Raw genomic sequence first — 18706 nt, forward strand, 5'->3', positions numbered from 1 at the left:
TGAGGAACAATGGTTTTAGCCAATAGGATCTTTAATTATTCAGGGCTGGACATCCGCATATCAAGTGGGTCAAGCTTTCGTCCTTGTATGTACATAGGCAGCAGCTGTGTTCCATTGATGCGGTTGATTGACCGATTTTGTGGACTTTCAAGGTCTCAAGAGATCTTTATTCCTAGCCATTTTCAAGAGTCTGGATAAATATGCTTTCCCCTGGATCTTGGTATACAGTCTCTCATATATGGGCGTGGGCCTTTTAAGAAAGCTCTTGTTTGTCCTCAATTCCAGACTTTATCTTCGCTGATTTTACCAGCAAGTTTGTAGTAAGCTTCAAGATTAAATTGAGTTTAAAGGTGTTCTATGCCTCAAGAGCCTCCATTGCCTCCCTCCAATAGGGTTCCCACATGATTTCTTTGACTTGGATTCCTCACCTTATGATTTCGTTCAAGGACTCTAGGGGTGCACCTATCAGCTTCATATACTATCTCAAAAACCGGGCCTTCTGCAAATTAGATCGTTTATAAAGACCAAATTCCAGCTCTATCTGCGAAAATGGTGGAGCATCCAGAAGACTGAGTATAAGTCTATAACATCTTCTTTGCGCTTTGTCCAGCCAGGAAGAGATGTGATCTTTAAAAATCAGTGAGCCATAAGTGAGCATTAGCATAAATTTGGCGTTCATTACTTTGCAGATGCCCGTTAAATCAGGACCGCTCATACTTATGGCCAGCTTTTTAAAGCTCATTGTCATTGACTGCGAAGAATCTTTTAGACTGGACATGTGTTTAACATGGGAACCATGCAGGTTAAAGTTAATCCCAGATTTTTAGACATGTCACCTGTTCCAGAACCACCTTGGATTTGGTAGCATGTTTGCGCCGGACTCCACAAGACATGATTTTTGTTTTACCATGATTTACTTCTAGTTCGTTTTCCGCACAGGACTGCAGAATCTAACAGCCCACCGCTTGGGAAAACGGTTCCTCGGTATACAGCGTCCTGTTGTTACTCTATGGTAGGCGTTTGTTTATCTACTTCTCGGACAACTGTTTTAAATGGCTAGCAAACAGGGGTGCAGAGTGAACATGGCTGTCCAGACAAAGTATTCCAATATTGTGTTCCTGGTTTCTTTATGCACCAGAAGCCGCTAACCAGGAGCTTAAGCAGTAAATCGATCTTCGGCTGCTCTCTCAGCGGCAATCGAGCTACAGTTTTATTTTCAACATGTCTCTATTGAATCCTGAATCTAAATGGATAAAAATTTAATTTCCACAGAAAAATTACAATATAGCCAGTGACATTATAAAACAGTAGTAATACAGAGAGGTATGTGGTGAAAGGTTACATTAATAACAGGAACAATTAGGTAACAATTTCGAAACATCATTTAAGGCTGCACCAAGTGATAATGCGTCCTTTAAAAAACCTCATATAATTCTGTTTCAAATGTTCTTACCAAGGCAATCACCTCCATCCCAATCACAAGCAGAGTTGTTACAGGCCTTGTCACAGTAGCCATCTTTGATCCATGAGCCAGGGCAGCCTTCAGCACAGTTTGGCACAGGCCAAGTTAAATAAACCTAAGGATTTCCAAACATGATTTGTTAAAGTATACGAAACAAAACAACGCCATGTTTCAAGAAGAACATACAACCTCAAATGCCATAGCTTAGGTTAACAATTTAGCTTTTACATTTATGCATGAACCAAAATTCACAAGGTAACTTTATTTTTCATTTTCATTGCAACTGAATGTATTCCATACCCATTCACAATAAAGATCCAGAAATATAATTCATGAGGCACCTCCCATTCTATTTAAAGCTACACAGACATCATATGAACTGCAGTAGATGTGTGGCTAGTTCTGCTGTGATTGGCCACTTCTTTGTGTATTCTGGTAAAGGAAATAGGCATAAATACAGTCACACTGGTGTATATTGCAATGGACTTCCCCGGACTAAGAAATATAAGTATTTACACAAGAGGAAATTGTCTTTAGTCACACATAAATCTGTTTCTAAACAGGGATAATGCAGATCTACTAGGTTTGCCTCGTGTGAACATGTAGAATGTCTATGTTCACTAGACAAACATCTATTGACAGGATTTTTCCCCCTGGAGTACAACAAAGGCTGCATTTACTTTGTGGAGTGAACATAAAAGCCAACAATGCGCTTAGATCTTTACAGACCATCTCACACAATCTTTTAAGCATCTGGCGAAAACATCAATTTGTAAAAATCAATTACCAATATCGCCCACTACAAAATAAAGACAAATTATATTCTAATATGAAATCTTTTTTTCAAATAAAATGTAATATAAAACAGGGCAGTGAAGTACACACTGGCGTGTTTAAATTGACTGGTACATGATGTACATTAGAAATGGATCTTTCTTATGTTTTTGTTTGCAGAGGATGTTTTTACGTGATAGTGGATGAGGTAGGAACAAAATCTAAGCATTATTTTGGTGGCTTAGGTTGCTGAGTAACACGGAAAGGACATGTGTGAGAGGATTCACAAGACAAAAATATGGGCATATGGGTTGGCAACTCCTGCCCTATCTTTGACAGTGTGCTAGTACTAACTTGCATCGGTCATGAAGTTAATGATAAAGACAGCTAAGGGACAGACACCAAAAATGTAGTAGCAACACTCAAGTGGAGTGCACAAAACAAAAAACAGATACTCAAACACATGTATAACTTGGAGCAATATGCTCAGCGGTACTCCCTTTGATACGCGCATGTGTGAGAGTGCAGTGTAAAATATAACTCTGTCTAAATTACAGAACACGATGAGACCAGTAGCAAGGATTCCACTTCAAAATGATCACCTCCTAGTAGTATGAGGAGGTTCTATCAGCACTAAACAGCGTTAAGCACCAAGTCATTAGAGACGTTAGGTCTCTATGCGCTTCAGAAAAGAACCGTAGGATGAGGTGCCAAAACCTTCAAAATTGGCGCTCGTCTCCCTTAACTTCATACAACACCTCCTCAATCCCCAACATAGTTTATCAAGGCAGTCTGAGTGGATTCTAAGTGTTTTTCCTATTCCTCCGCTTACCTCACCCCACGCCTCCTTAGTAAAATACTTTCTTTTGAATTCAGAATGTGAAATTAATATTCTTCTACATCAATTAAGACCCCATCCCAAACATCACACCAATGCTTGAATTCCCACAAATAATCACATATCATTCCTCCTTGCCTACATCCCCACCGGCAAGACTCAGATGGAGTCATGTTGGCTTGATTTGTCAACTAAGTAGAATCTTCTGGCCTAGCTCTATTCCCTATTGGCCATGTCTCAACTGGGGTGGCTTGGTGAGCAAAATAACGATGGCTTAAAACCAGATCTGTGACTGGGGTGAATGTTTTGCCATTGTGCAACATTCCGACCATCATCTTGTGTGTTTTGTAGCTCTATTCCCTAGGCATGTGTGATTACTTTTGCTACATCATAAATACTTTGGGACCCTATTTCTTCCTCCAATGCCTGCTGAGAGCGCCATCTATGCACCTTATTATCGTATAGCAGTATTTTACAGAAACAAGAAATTAAGTGTTGGTCTCTGCTTACTTTTTTTATCAGATGTTCAAATATGTGTGGGTCCTTGTTGCCCCCTGACTAAATAGACCCATGCAAAACCCAATGGCGAATTTGTGTATACCTGGAAGTTTCCAAATTCCCCAGTTCATAGTCCTTGTTCATTTTTAAGAATTGTTTGATCTTTCCCGTTAGGAACATATCTTCCACTTTAACCCAACGCCCCCCTCTTCCAGTGACCAAAATCCCTACGTTGAAACCCATGTTCTGGAAGAGTGGGTATTAATGGATATACGAAGCTGGTAAGGTCTACCTTAACCTTAACTGCATTCCATATCTTTAGAGAGCCATGTACTGATGGTGACAAGGATAGGTTTTTGGAGCTATATCTTTTGTTTAGGCATGAAATCGCCCATTGAGTGCACTCTGCTATGCTATGCGGATTAGTCGAACGTGGCTAATCACCTGTGAGGATGCCGAAGCACTGTAATAGGTGTGTAAGCATAAGGCTGACGGTGTTAAGAGTCTGCATCGGTGAGTTAGTCAAAGAGCCAGGGCTTCAGCTTCTTGCGGAATTCAAGAAATGAGGAGGAAACTCTGATAAGAGGCAGAGCGTTCCAGGTCACGGGTGCAATGATCGATCAAATACCAGTGGCACTCAGTCTCTGTCCTTTTCAGAAGGCCCCTGCCAAGTTCACTGATCCGCCACACTGGTTGTTATCTCTCCATTTAAAGCAGGTCACAGAGAGAATTGGTGTGTGATCAAATAATATAGTGCTGAGTCCAAGGGGTCCTCATTCGGAGGTCAATCAGCATAACATTTAGTCTTGCACAGGTTTTAGGAGCTTCTGAAATGTGTGTGAAATCTATCTTGTCATGGAGCAAAGCTTTCAAAGCCTCTATTAAGCCCATGTCTGAGAGCCATGAATTTACTTCACCCGACAGACCACTGTCGTCCCTTAAGGCATCCAATTTTCACTCGTCTCCCCTCTAGGTAGTGAAGTAGTGTGGCTAGTGAAGTAGTTTGGCTCACTGGTTAGAGGCGGCAGACCAGAGAGCAGAGGACGGCCCGGGACCAGGGTTCGATTCCCGGCGCGGCAGGCTTCTGGACCAGGGTCAGCGGACTCGATAATTCTCTCGCCTCGGTGCCCACTCTGATCAGCGATCACACTCGGCAACTCTGGGCATTAGCTTGCCTCATCTTCACTAACGGCCCCACCAGACCGCCGGGGATGCCTGGTCTCACCCTGGAGATACCCATTAAGGGACCATCTCTCAGGGAAGCCAGGAAGGGTTTCGCAGCGGTCGAAGCGCCTTGGGACCCTACGGGTAAGTAGTGCGCTATATAAATGCCTATACATTTACATTTACATTTAGGTAAATGCCTCTCCAGTACCAAAAGGAAATATTTCACTGGCAGAGTGCAGGACAATGCCATAGAAAATACTGAAAGCATGGAAGGCCAGGATACAGCGTGAGGAAGGCACCCCAACTCCAATGGTTTCTCAGTCACATCTCAGACATTCAGTTTATTACATTACAATTACTGTGTCATGGTGTACTCGAGTTTCCAACACCTGCCACCATCTACAAGCCTTGAATGTTCAACTTCACTATGCTGAGAGAATCAAGTGCCCAAATACAACACCCTTTCATTCAAGTACAACAGTCCTGTGCACACCCAAAGTCAAAACTAAACAGAGTATGTTTGTATTCAACACATAAAGACAATATTCGCTGTAGTTTTTCTTGCTTGTTGGAACAGAGAACAGCCAGCCGACACGTGTTTCGTCAGAGAAACAGTGATCTCCGACTCTTCAGGGCTGGAATTGATACAAAGGAACTCGCTCAGTAAAAGTTATACATAGTTGGGATTTTGAACAGATACCACGATTTCCGATAACCGTGAATCATCCAGCACTTGTGGAAACCAACATAGGAGGAGACTCCAGGAACTCCTGTGTGAACCGACACAAACTCTAATGTATGTGACTACTGAATATGAAAATGCCAGGTGGTATCAAGTAAATACATATTCATGTATCGGACTACAGTCTATATACACATATGTACCCCTTGTGAGTTATATATGGAGAGCTACAACCCTGTCACCACGTGAGCATCTGTCTGAATGAAAAAGGAAGGCACATGTGACACACATCCACACAAGTGCCACCAAAAAAAAGTCCCAGAGTAGTAACACTAGATCACTCCTTACATGAAAATAAGAGAATCACATACCCAAGTCGTAATAGACGGTATGTACAATCTAGAAATGAAGGGATACAAAAAAGTGGGTGAAGGAGAAGGGGGGTTTTAGAAAAAGATGGTCTAAAAAGGGGGAGGGAATTAAGCTGGTGGAAGACCAAATTGAATTCCACAGGGCCTACATAAGGAGGTTATTTACAGAAGAAAGAGCTAAAAATCCGGAGACTCACCCCTGTACCGGTGATCATTCCAACCCGGTCGGGTTCAAAGGATACAGAGGTAATGGTCAAGACTAAAAGCACAGGCAAAGTGTCCCGAACTGAAAGGAAGAGGAATGGTGGATGTAAATACAGTGCGAGGATAAATACAGTGGCATGTAACTCAAAGTGAATTGGTGTGAGGCATACCTGAGTGTGGATGCGTATTGTGGATTCTAATAGAGAAAATACGGGGAATAAAAGAAGACAAATACAAAATCAGGCGAAGCCTTGCGACATCACACATTGGACATGGTATAAATAGGGGAGGCAGGAGTGTGGAGGGGGACAGGGAAAGGAGGAACACTAGGGTTCTTGGGCAACAGGGTCCAAGTAAATACATAATGAGAATGAATGATGCTTACCAGGATAGCGGCGAGAAGTGTAATCAGCATCCACATCAATAGAGTATCAGGGAAAGCATAATATTCGCTGTATTAAAACGAAGAAATAAGAACGTGAGGCTCATCATTGTGGGTGACGGGGTATACGCAGCTAAATCTCTGACACCACAATAAGCAGTGGTTGCAACCCGGGTGATTATTTCACCTGTGGGTTTGGTTTTCATTCGACTTCCGGAATTATCCTGCAACCGCCAAGAACATGGGGTCCACGTCTGAATCATGGAAGTTGGCAACACACGTCCCGAATGATTGTACACTAACTAATAGTGTTTAAACACTTAATGTGTTACTACAGTGGAGCTGGGGTTTCATTCTCTTTCTTATCTTTAAACTGTGTTTACTTTAGAACTCGTCAACACTTATCCCGTGTCACAGAGGATCGTTATTGGATTCTTTGGCCTAAAACGCAAGTGGTTTTGACTTGGACACTTATTACACTTGGATTTTTATGTATTTCCAATTCCAATTCCAATTCCAAAAATTCTTTATTTCGGCCGCAATGGGCCATAAAAGATACAGTAAAATACAGTACATAAATACACAGTAAAATGGAATGCATATGTTACAGAAGTATTTACATATAAAAGGCTAGAGGATCTGCATGGGGTAAGGAACACAATGGCACCAATTCAGGGGGACATTTTCTTCCTTATTAACCAAGCTGCCATTAGGAATTTTGACACCGCAAAGACAATATGTCCCAGGGTATTGGTTTTCATAACCCTGTATGCTTGTAGGTATTCACGAAAACCCAGGTTCCGACACAGCGGAGCAATCCAACGCTTCCTGGGATTCCGGTATGCGTGGCAAACAAACATTATGTGCAAGTCATCTTCGTTCTTGGTTTTACAACAAGGACAGAGTTTGTCACCCCCGGTACGCCATTTGTGAGTAAATACTTTAGTGGGGAGTGTGCCAAACCTCCATTGCAGGAACAATTTCCTCGCCAAAAGAGGAAAGATAAAATCCATAAAAGGTTCAAAGAGGTAAGAATTTTTGGACTCCATAAAACGACTCGTAAGGGTGCCGGTGCTGTGAACATTATCCATGTCAGCCAAATTTTTGTTTTTGTACAGCTGGGCGAGAGTTTTGCGTGTGATCCTTTGACAACCCTGAACTGGATCATCCCAGAGGTCTGGCAAATTCAAACTGGACAATTCTGATTTAATAAAAGCCAGCCAGGGGATTTTGTTACTGCCATTCATCCTCAGTACATGGATAAGGTCCTGCCTATAATGATGCAGTTCCTCAGTGGACCATATCCGATGCCAGAACTTCACGGGTTTGGATAAAAGATCTTCAGCGATGGAGTGTAGGCCCAAATCCAATCTTAGGGGGAGCAGTGGCGTTCCCTGCGGGAGAGCAAGCAGGCGTCTCAAAAATGTATTTTCCACCGCTAACAATGCCTTCCCTGCTTTGAAACCCCACAGCTCGCTGCCATACGTGGCTGCTGCCTTCGCTTGAGTTCTATAGGTTTCGAGAGCCGGGCTTACAGGCTTAAAGGTGGATTTATTTGCCACCTTCAGGAGTGCGCCCGCTAGCTGGGATAGCTTCAACCTTGATCTCGCTATCTGGCAGTCCCAGGCCAGGTTTTCTTGTAGTGTTACCCCCAGATAGACAAAGGTCGAGACCCTCTCAAGGCTAACTTCACCCAGTTTTGGGTTGGGTCTGGTTCTGGCTGGGGGATTAAAGATCATAAACTTAGTCTTTTCTGTGTTGACCTCCAACCCGTGTTGCCGACAGAAAAGGCCAAAACCATTTACAATCCTCTGGATCCCCATGGGGGATTTGGAAAGCAGGAGGGTATCATCAGCAAACATGATTGCCGGAACCCTCCTGCCTGCCAAAACCGGGGCATCATTGTCCTCGACAGTGTCAAGATGTTGAATGACACTGTTAATGAACAGGCAGAAAAGGGTTGGCGCCAGGACACAGCCCTGTCTGACTCCTCTAAGGACAGGGAATTTGCCCGAAAGCTTACCATCCCTCCCACACCTTACTTGGGCATAGTTGTTCTCGTGAAGCCTGATGATAGTACTAAGAAGGTGTGGGGGCACTCCTAGCTGATGCAAAACCTCCCAAAGTTTCCCTCTAGGGACTAGGTCAAAGGCTGACCTCAGATCCACGAAGACCATGTACAGTCTTCCACCCTCTATGGTGACAGTCTTCCAATATAGGAGAAGAAGGCGGAAGATCTGATCCATGGTCGACGTGTTCTTTCTGAAGCCAGCCTGAAGGGGGGTCATGATGTCATTTTCCTCCACCCAGTCCAAGAGGTGATTAAGGATGAGGCGCGCAAAAAGCTTCTGGGGGACATCTATTAGGCTAATGGGCCTGTAGTTGGCGGGGAGCAGAGTAGATCCCTTCTTATGGATCGGAACAATCTCTGCCCCCAGCCACGACCCGGGGATTGACATACCTCCTAAGATGGCATTAAAAAGAACAAGAAGGTATGGGCCCCAGATGTCCAAGTGGTGCCTAAACAAATCCCCAGGTAGCCTGTCTAGACCCGGCGCCTTCCCCGGTGGTAGTTGCTTCAGGGCTGCCTCCACTTCCCCCAGGGATAATTCCAATTCACGGTCCTGCATGCCAGGAGGCGCATCCAGAGCTGTAACAGGACAAGGATTGGTTTCTTTATAGAGTTCCCCAAAATGGGCCTCCCAGACCTCGGGGGCAATATTGGGTTCTACTGCGTTCTTAAGTTCCCCTGTGCCATTGTTAACAAGAGCCCAGAATTTACGGGAGTCCCTAGCTTTTAGGGCATCACAAAGATCATGCCAGTGGTTCCAGTCCCACTCGGTCCTGGCAGACGCCATCACTGTTTTATAGTGTTTCCTATGGGCACGCACCTCGGCCTTGTTTGACCCCTCTTTTATTGCAGCAATGAGCTCAGACTTTGCTGCCCTACAAGAGGAGGTATACCAGGTGGGAACACAGGTCTTTTTCTTTCTATTTGGCACCAGCGGGTGGAATACCTCAGCCAAATCTCTTACAAGACCCTGGTGGATGTCACCCAGTTTCTCATTATATTCCGGGGTTCTTGGTGCGTTTAGCAGTGCATCCACCTCCATAAACCTTGGGATTGCCAACCCGTATAATTTGCTAATGGCCTCTTCTGAGCTCACCAGTTTTCCCCACTTAACCCGTCGCCTGCTGGTTATGAGGACCAAATCCCCCTCCTCTCCTCCTGAGTTTTCTACCACTTTTCCCGCTGCATGGGGAGGCCACTGGATATTTAAGCACAGGGCGTTATGATCGCTATCCGACCTGTTTATTACCCTAAAATCGTGGACTTTAGGCCAGAGTGAGATATCCACCATGATGTAATCTAGCCTCGACTCATGACCCCTCCTATTAAAGGTACACACTGAGGGAGTATCGGAGATGGTGCGCCCATTACAAGCCCTCAGTGCGTAGTTCAGGGTAAGGGACATAAGTTGTATTACAAGGGGGGACCAGGCTTTAGGATATGGGGAGGACGAAGGTGGGACTCCCCAATAATCGTCTTCAGCCGTGAGGGCACCCTCCGACATGCCCTCCAGGGGTTCAAAGTGGCAGTTGAAGTCCCCTCCAAGCACCACCTTGAGGTCTCCCGGCAGCTGCCCCAGGAAGGAGGAGAGGTCGTTTAGGGTGGGGGATTCGTCAGGCGCGGCAACCGGACGAGAGTAGACATTCACAATGGCCCATGATGGTTTACCAGGCCATGTGAGCCGAACACACTGGATGTCCTGCGAGGACGTAAGTACCTGTTCCGCCTGGCATCCAGTGTGACTCGCAATCCAGATCGCCAGCCCGCCCGACGGCCTCCCCCTCCCACCCCATTTGGCAGGAATCTCAAATACGTCAAACCCATTCCTGGTTACAGTATCCCGTGCCCAAGTTTCTTGAAGGAGGAGGATGTCGCTACTGGCCAGTAAATGGTCCCACTCCGGTGTGCCTTCCTTGTTTGCAATGCCCGCTACATTCCAAGAAACAATTCTCAGTCCCTGATCTGTGGGTAGAGCGCCTTGACCACCAGTGGGGGATTGCATATAGTCGGTAGGTGGGTGAGTTCCTGGCACGATGGTAGGTGGGCCAGCCAGCTCGACCCCCCCGGGTTGCAGGATGTGGCCAGTCCCGGCGTTGTGAGAAGTCCCCTGTAAGCCCAAACTATCACCGCTGTTAGGTGGTCGATCACTAGCGTTAACCTGCGGGGCGTATTCTATTGCGGGGGCTGCAGTCATTCCCACCCGACTTTGCTCTTTGCCTTTAGCATTGACCAGGGAGCCAGGTTCAGCTACAGGGGTTCTGCTCTCTCCCACCCCCCTGAGAACCTCATCTACCATCTTTCCCGAGCCAGACGAGGTGTCACTGATTTGTAGTCAGTCGACCTGGTCTAGGCAGGAGAATCTGTTGTAATGTATGAAACTTGCCTGGGCATGCGAAGGGTGGTGCCTTGGTCTGTAGCGTGAGCCATCCACAGCATAGCCCACCCTAGTCCACCCCTTCTCCCCCCTTGCCTCTGTGCTGCTTGCATTTGGGTAGAAGTACGAGAGGGGGACTAGTTCTATGTTGGACTTGTCAGGCCTAGCAAGCCAATTAGAAATATAGTTGGCTACGTGGGGGCTTTTAAAACTTATGATGATACAATCCCCAGCCTTGTTCTTTGGGGTGTAACCAATCCAAGGGATCCTCCTAGCCATCAGGACCTCGCCTTTCAGGTTAGGGGGCAGCGGTCTGTTGATGCTAAGCCAGCTTATCACCTTGTTGCGTAACGAGTCTTGGGGCTCCCTCATATCACCAGTTAGCTCAGGTACTCCCACCATGATTACCGTATAAGGGACCGCTTCTGGGGGCAGGTTGACCACCCTACGCCTATCACATTGGGGAGCAGGACCATCAGTAGTGCCATTTGTAGGGATCACGGCTCCCCCAGTCTGTGGCGCTGGAAGTTGCTTTGATCTCCTTGGGGCCGGAACAGGGGGCCTGGGAGCCGAGGGCAACAAAGGGGGCGCCTGGGAAACAGGCGCCCCGACCGTGCCCAGCAGTACCACATTAGCCCCCTGTGACGGTGTACCGGACCGCAGGCTATTCACCAGGGAGGCCCGGGGGACTGGAGTGGGGTTGGTCATATTTCTATCTGTCCCGGGGCTTTTCCTTAGGTGACTGCTTTCCAGGGCCTTCAATCTGGACTCTATGGCGTCCAGTTTAGCTGCAATGGGAGTTAACAAATTCCTCATAATGTCAGTGAGTGTGTTGACTAATGAGTCAGTGCTGGTAGAAGTAGAAGTTGCCCCACCAAAAATGAAAGGACCCGTGTGCAAGGGTGGGGAAGCAGGAGCTGGAGAGCCCGTGCGAATCGGCCTGGACCCTGATAGGTTGAGGTCCGGAGAGGCAGAAATGTCTGTGCTGTCGGTCTGATTTGGCTCCACTATGTCCACTTTGGCCCTCTTTGCCTTCTTTGCTTTCCTAACCCTTTTCCTTTTGGGGGGGGTGCTGTACTATGCTACCTACATCATCTATGGGCAAGTCAGCCTGACCTGCATCTTGTAGGACTGTTCCTCTGCTTTCCGGGATGGTAGTGTGATCAGAGATCCCAGATAGCCGGGAGGAGTTCCTGTCCCTCTGCCTCAAGGGAGTTCTTAACTGCTGAAGGACCGACTCAATCGTCTGATCAATGCTGTCCATTAGTGACATGTGGGTGGCATCCAGTGTGAGCGGTGTACTCGCCTCTGTAGAAAAGGTATCTCCCTGATCCAGAAACACACTTTCCGGGCCCATCTCAAGGTGGGCCTCAGGGATTGACGGGCATTTACTAGCTAGGTTACTCGTCTTTGGGAAAAATTTGTCCAGAGTGCTTGTACCTTGTTGGGCAGACTTGCTTCGTGAGGTTCTGGTCGCCATGATGGAATATGTAGGGGGAGGTGAAGAAGACCCGAGGCGTCAGAGGGGTGGCCCGGTCCGGTCTCTGCCGGCCTCTAACGGCCTAGAACGGCCCGCTCTTTGCCCGGTCTTCGCCCCGGGCTGCGTCCCGCGCGCGTCCCGCGGTCCGCGGTCAGGCCCAATCTCATATAGAGGGGTTCCCAAGGGGGCGTGGCACTGGGAGGGGGCGCGGCTCCCCCGGGAAGAGGACACAGCTGTAGGTGTTTCAAGCTGAACCTCGCAGTCCCGGGGCCGCGCCTCTCGCCTCCTCTGCGGCCTCACGCCTCCCTCCTCTTGCTGGCAAAGGTTTATGGATGGAGTCCCAGGGCAATGCTACTCCTGTAGCGGGACCACACGAACAGGCTCTGGCAACACGGAACTCCTCTCACGAGCGGATTTTTATGTATTTCTGGTATCGTGTATAGAACCGGATTTCTCGGATGTTCCTTGATTAAGAATCTTATCCAAAGATGAATGGCGAGAGAATTCCAAGATGATTATCAGATACATAGACTATATGTTCATAATCTGGAAGAGCACTAAGGAAAAACTGCAATCAGCACTAACGGAGTTCAATAAAGCCGACGACAGAATACAATTCACATGGGAGATGTCAGAAAAGAAAGTTACCTTTCTTGATATAGAAGTCACCATCACAGAAAAGGGTTTCAAAACCGACATATATCATAAACCAACGGACGGAAACAATACCTTACATTTTTACAGTTTTCACCAGTCGTCTTTGAAACAGCACTTACCGTTTTCACAAAGGGCAAGGGTCAAAAGTATAACTTCTGATGAAACAAGAGCAGCGAAAAGAATAGAAGAAATGGGTCACAGATTTTCAATGAGAGGTTATCCACAAGAAACCATTGAAAAAGCCAAAAAAAGAGTACAGGACCACCAGACGAACGGATCTTTTGAAAGAACACATAAAAAGCAATGAAAATAGAATAGTGGCGGTGTCCAAATGCTCAACCCTTAGCAAGGAGTTTAAGAAAAGTGTACTTCGACATTGGCAAATCTTAAATTTAGACGTGGATTTCAACAATATCTTCAAAAAACCGCCTCTTTTCGCTTATACCCGAGGAAGCAACCTAGGAGAAATTCTGAAACAAAAACAAAGTATGAAAGTGACATATAAGGGGACAAGACCTTGCATTAACTGTGGGAACTGTAACAACATAATTATAGGCAATGTTATAAACCATCCCATGAAAGATCACGAGATCAAACTAAAAGTAACAGCGACTTGTGACACGTCCAATGTAATTTACTTACTCAAATGCCCATGTTGTAAAACATACGTGGGGAAAACTGAAAGGAAAATTAAAATCAGACAAACAGAACACAAATCTAATATTCGGACTCACAATTCGAATTCCTCATTTGCAGTTCACTTTCTGGAAGCTCATCATAACATTTCACAATTGAAATTCTTAATACTGGAATGTGTAAAGAAGCAGGAAGGAAGAGATAACAACAGATATTTGCTTCAACGCGAAAACATTTGGATTCAAAGACTGTGTTCAAGCAAGCCGAACGGGCTTAATGATCGGATCGAGTTGTCATTTTACCCATAACTATTATGTTATCTGCAATTAGCGACTTTTTTTGTCGTATTTTCCCTGATGCCTTTTTGGTGATGTCTGTGTATTTTATACTGCTCTGTAGTTAACACCATTCCACAATCGTGCATTTTTTCCTTTTTTACATTTCTTTTTCACACGTCCATACACGCTCAGTTATATATTTTTGCTAAACCCATTCATTTTTTATCTGCCACATTTTTTATCTGACTCCGCTTTATTGACAGACTAAACTCGTAACAGCGACAAGTCTTTTTTTTCTCTCTAGTAAAGAATCTTGCTGAAGGATGCTCGTTTACATATGCGAGTTAGTGAGCTTAGAAGTCTTTCGTCTATGTCATTTAGCCTTAAGGGTGGTTTCTAGTCACGTGACCGCATGGTGGTTCAATTGGAACAGTCTTTTGTTTAAAACACGGAAGCGCGTAAGAGCGCCCTGAATTCCCGAAGACTGTGGAAGCAAGATAGTAGAATTGCGGAAAAGCAGAGCGATTATGTTTCAAGGTTAGTGTTGTGTTTAACAGAACGTACGTGACTTAAACGTTTTAAAGCTTATGATCAGACGGGGACTTTAACCCAAGGCTTATGTTTTGTTTTTTCTGGTTGATCTATGCAGGTTGACCACGTATTAATAGACAGGAGACTCATGTGAGTAATGTTTTTTGACTGTCTTGATAACACTTCGCGTTTTTTTCAGTTAACGGTTCACATAGACACTTAACACACGTAATTTTTGCATGTAGCACCCCATGTCACATTAACTTTGGCAATTTTTCAGTTATGCACGATAAACTGACGGCTCAAGCCACCTGAAGCCGCGCTTGTCAACGTGCGCTCTCTCCCAAAACACAAACTAGATATATTAGAACTGATCTCCGCCCATTCCCTTGACTTACTGTTCATCACAGAAACTTGGGGTGACAACGCCTGGACGGCTTCTGTGTAAGGCGTCAAGACAGAACGATCAAAAAAGGTGGCAGCATAGCCATTATTCATAGAGACCACTTCCGCATAAAAACCATAGCCCTTTACCACATAGGCTGCGAATCATTCTTCTTTTCCATTGCTCTTTCCAATAACCAGTCCTTTACTGGCATCCTGCTATACCGCCCTTCAGGTTCTCGAACCAACTTCCTCGCAAACCTTAATAATCTCCTTGAAACTGTGGCCGGAACCCCTCACTATACCATACTAGGGGATTTTAATTTTCATTTAGAATCCCTCACTAATAATGACACTTCCCTTCTCACCAGTGACTTTCTGGCAGCCGGTCTCTGCCAGCTTTTCACCTCACCCACGCACAAAGCAGGCCACACCCTTGACGGGATATTTTCCAACAATCCAGACATCGCGGTATGTACTCTAATTCCTCTCACTTGGACAGATCATTCCGCTGTCCTTTTTAACATCAAATCTAGAAGGTCTTCCCCCACTCAGGCCAAACCCGCCTCCCTGTCAACTACCAGGGACTGGAAAAACATTGACATTCCCCTTCTTACCACCACTTTGACAAACTCCCTCAATAAAGCTGAGTCTGACCCAGAACTAGCATCTAACAACTATCTTACCCACCTGGACACGGCTTTCAGTACTTTGGCTCCCCCTAAGCCCACTTTCCATAACCGAAGGACTCCTTCTGCCCTGTGGTTTTCTGAACCCATTCGGCTACAAAGACAATATTGCAGAAACCTTGAAAGACATTGGAGAAAACACTACAACCCGCAGGATAAACAAACGTACAAGAAAGCGTTGGCTAACTACAAATAGCTCATATTCTCAGAAAAGAGCAACTATTACGTTACCCAAATCAACTCGGCAAACAATTCGGTAAAAAAACTCTTTCAGGTGGTCAACCATCTTTCTAATCCCCCTGACACCTCCCAAGCCCTTTGTAACTCCCTGACCAATTTCTTCTTGGGCAAAGTCATCTCCATCTTCTCTGCCTTCGTTCCCCAATCTTGCCCTGCCAAGAACGCCTCCATAGAAGATTCCACCTCTGATTCCCCCACCTTCCCCAAATTTCGTCAAGCCCCCCCTTGAACAAATTTCTCATCTAATCTCCACAATAAAATCAGGCTCACCCTTGGATCCGTGTCCTCCGTCCATTCTCAACCTCATTCCAGGGGTCATCGCCCCGGCCATAGCCAACATCTGTAACGCCATATTCCACTCAGGCTCTTACCCTTCTGTATGGAAAAACGCTATCATCAAGCCACTCCTAAAGAAACCCACTCTGGACCCCGCATCTTCAGCCAGTTATAGACCTATGGCATGTCTGCCATTTCCGACCAAGATCTTTGAAAATATAATGAATAGACAATTATCTGAATTCATGACACTAACCACTTGCTGGATGACACTCAATTTGGCTTCAGGCAAGGACACGGAACCGAGACGGCCCTCATTAAAGCTGCTGACGACATCAGGATGACCTTGGACAAAGGCGGGGCGGCAGTGCTGATACTGCTTGATTTATCCGCCGCCTTCGACGCGGTCGACCACACCACCTTGATCGACCGTGTCTCAGCTATGGACATTACACACAAAGCCAAAGATCTCCTCGCCTCCTTCCTGGCCAATCGCACCCAAGCTGTAAAACTTGGTTCATTCGTTTCACCCATCTTTTCCCTTCCGTGTGGAGTGCCGCAGGGCTCCTCGCTAAGTCCGACCTTATTTAACATCTATGTTTCGGACTAAGCGAGGGTGATCAAGTCATATGGCATTAGCCTTACAACTTATGCCGATGACACCGAGCTGGTCCTGTCAGTTCACCACGATGGAGAGACAGTTGCAGCCAATTTCCGTCAGGGAATGCTAGCCATCAGCGCCTGGATGTCTTCCAACTGTCTAAAATTAAATTCTGGAAAAACGGAGATCATGACATTTGGGAAGCTCGAGCCCAGTTGGTCCCCTCAGTGGTGGCCAAGTGAGATGGGCCCTCCACCTCAACCTGTAACAAAAGTCAGGAACCTTGGGGTCGTCTTCGACGACAAACTGCTCTTTAACCACTATGTTAATACGTTGGTATCCACCTCCTTTTTCACACTGAGGAAAATCAAGAAACTCCTCCCCTACCTCCCTACCTCAACGGGAAAAACCCTGTTCACCACCCTCATCTTTTCCAGAACAGATTGTTGCAATGCCCTCCTCCTCAACGCTCAACAAAAGATTCTAAACAAACTCCAGTTAATACAGAACGCCTCAGCAAGAATCCTCTTAGGTATCCCTAAATACAGCTCCATCTCTCCTTTCATCCGCCAGCTCCACTGGCTGCCTATCAAAAGCCGGACCAAGTTCAAGGCACTGTGTATCGCCTACAAGGCCATTAACAACTCTGGCCCGCAGTTCCTCAAACATACCTTCCGTCCACTTTCATCATCTAGGACTCTTCGCTCAGCCTCAGCACACCTCCTTAACATCCCACAAATAAAGCTAATTGGGGCGACAGGTGCTTCCTTATCTCCACAGCTAGACTATGGAACTCCCTCCCCCTCAGCAGTAAAACCAGTCCCACCCTCCTCAGCTTCAGGAAGCAACTAAAAACCTGGTTGTTCACTTGCTAACTGCGCTCTACATGTCCATTTTCAATCCATTAAGCGCAGAGACACCCCGGGTAATTGCGCGCTATACAAGTTGGGAAAACATAAACAAACATTTATATATGCTTTTTGAATTCTTAGTGCCTCTCCCTGAGGAAGGGCTATCATGCCCGAAATGCATATGAGGATTGAATAGCAATGATGTCAATCAGAAACATTGAATCAAAGAATGAAAACAAAAAAGTTGAACTAGTATGAAGTCACAAATGAATCAATAAAAACAAATTGAACATTCAGATGAAGATTTTGAGTGGAATATTTTTTTGACCAAAAGGAGAATACAGTGTGCCCTAGAGGGATGCCGCTAATGGCCCATTAGCGGCACGGTTCACATTGATTAATTGCTGTGTCACCACCTTGTAGAATAAGCCTCAAGTGATCTACTTCACTAGCCAAAAAGATTCAAGTGCCCAAAGGCAGCACCATGGTAATTGGAATTTGCTTTTGATTAAGACCAGTAGGAGATAATACAAAAAGGGTAAGCAGATTTGCAACACACACCAGTGACAAGGAAACTATGCAAGATACAACTATATACATGGTACTACATGCCAGTTATGCTCCTGCTATCCATAGGGCCAAAAGCAGCGCATGCAGGAGAGGATGTGAAGAACTAGGCATGCTGACCCACATGCTTTGGGGCGTGTGCCTGAACAGCGAATTACTGGAGTTGTCATTTAAGCGATCAAACGATCATGATTAATGGAATGTCCAGAGGTCTCGCTGTTAGGGTGTCCCTCAACCGCTACATACACATTGTGCATCAACACAAAATGATCTTGCATTTTTTGTCAGCAGCAAAGAAGGCAATACTGGTGAAATGGAGAACTTCCAACACTCCTTCAGACGAGGCCTAGGCACAAAACATACAGTGGATTCTGGGAATTGAGAAGCTGGTAAATAAAGTTTGTTGAAAACTCCACTCCAGGACAGCTAGACTGACCAACTTTATTCATATCTCAGAACTAATTGGTTTAATGTAACATAAATGCAGGGCCTGGAGCTGGGGATGTTTAAAGTAGGGACCAAGGAAACTGAGTATAAGGCAGTACCAAAGTTTGCTAGGATGATGGGAGGAAGTCATTTAGGAATGTTCACTGTGACAGAAGGAAGGTCAATGCCTTTTCTTATGAGATAGTAAAAATAACCTGCATCTAGAGGGAAATGAAAGATTGGAAAACTAAGTCCCCATGTCACCAG

At 45.7% G+C, this 18706-nt stretch overlaps 1 protein-coding gene across 1 annotated transcript in view; it reads right to left on the minus strand.

The window, feature by feature from the left end:
• Nucleotides 1–18706, minus strand: part of GNPTAB (N-acetylglucosamine-1-phosphate transferase subunits alpha and beta) — a 715805-nt gene that overhangs the window by 288039 nt on the left and 409060 nt on the right. The window contains exon 11 of the mRNA XM_086919157.1: nucleotides 1454–1577. Within this exon, the coding sequence (XP_086775283.1) occupies nucleotides 1454–1577 (124 nt within the window). The remainder of the gene's footprint in view (nucleotides 1–1453; nucleotides 1578–18706) is intronic.

Source organism: Lissotriton vulgaris, chromosome 1_1 (genome assembly GCF_964263255.1).
Source record: "Lissotriton vulgaris chromosome 1_1, aLisVul1.2, whole genome shotgun sequence".
NCBI lineage: Eukaryota > Metazoa > Chordata > Amphibia > Caudata > Salamandridae > Lissotriton > Lissotriton vulgaris.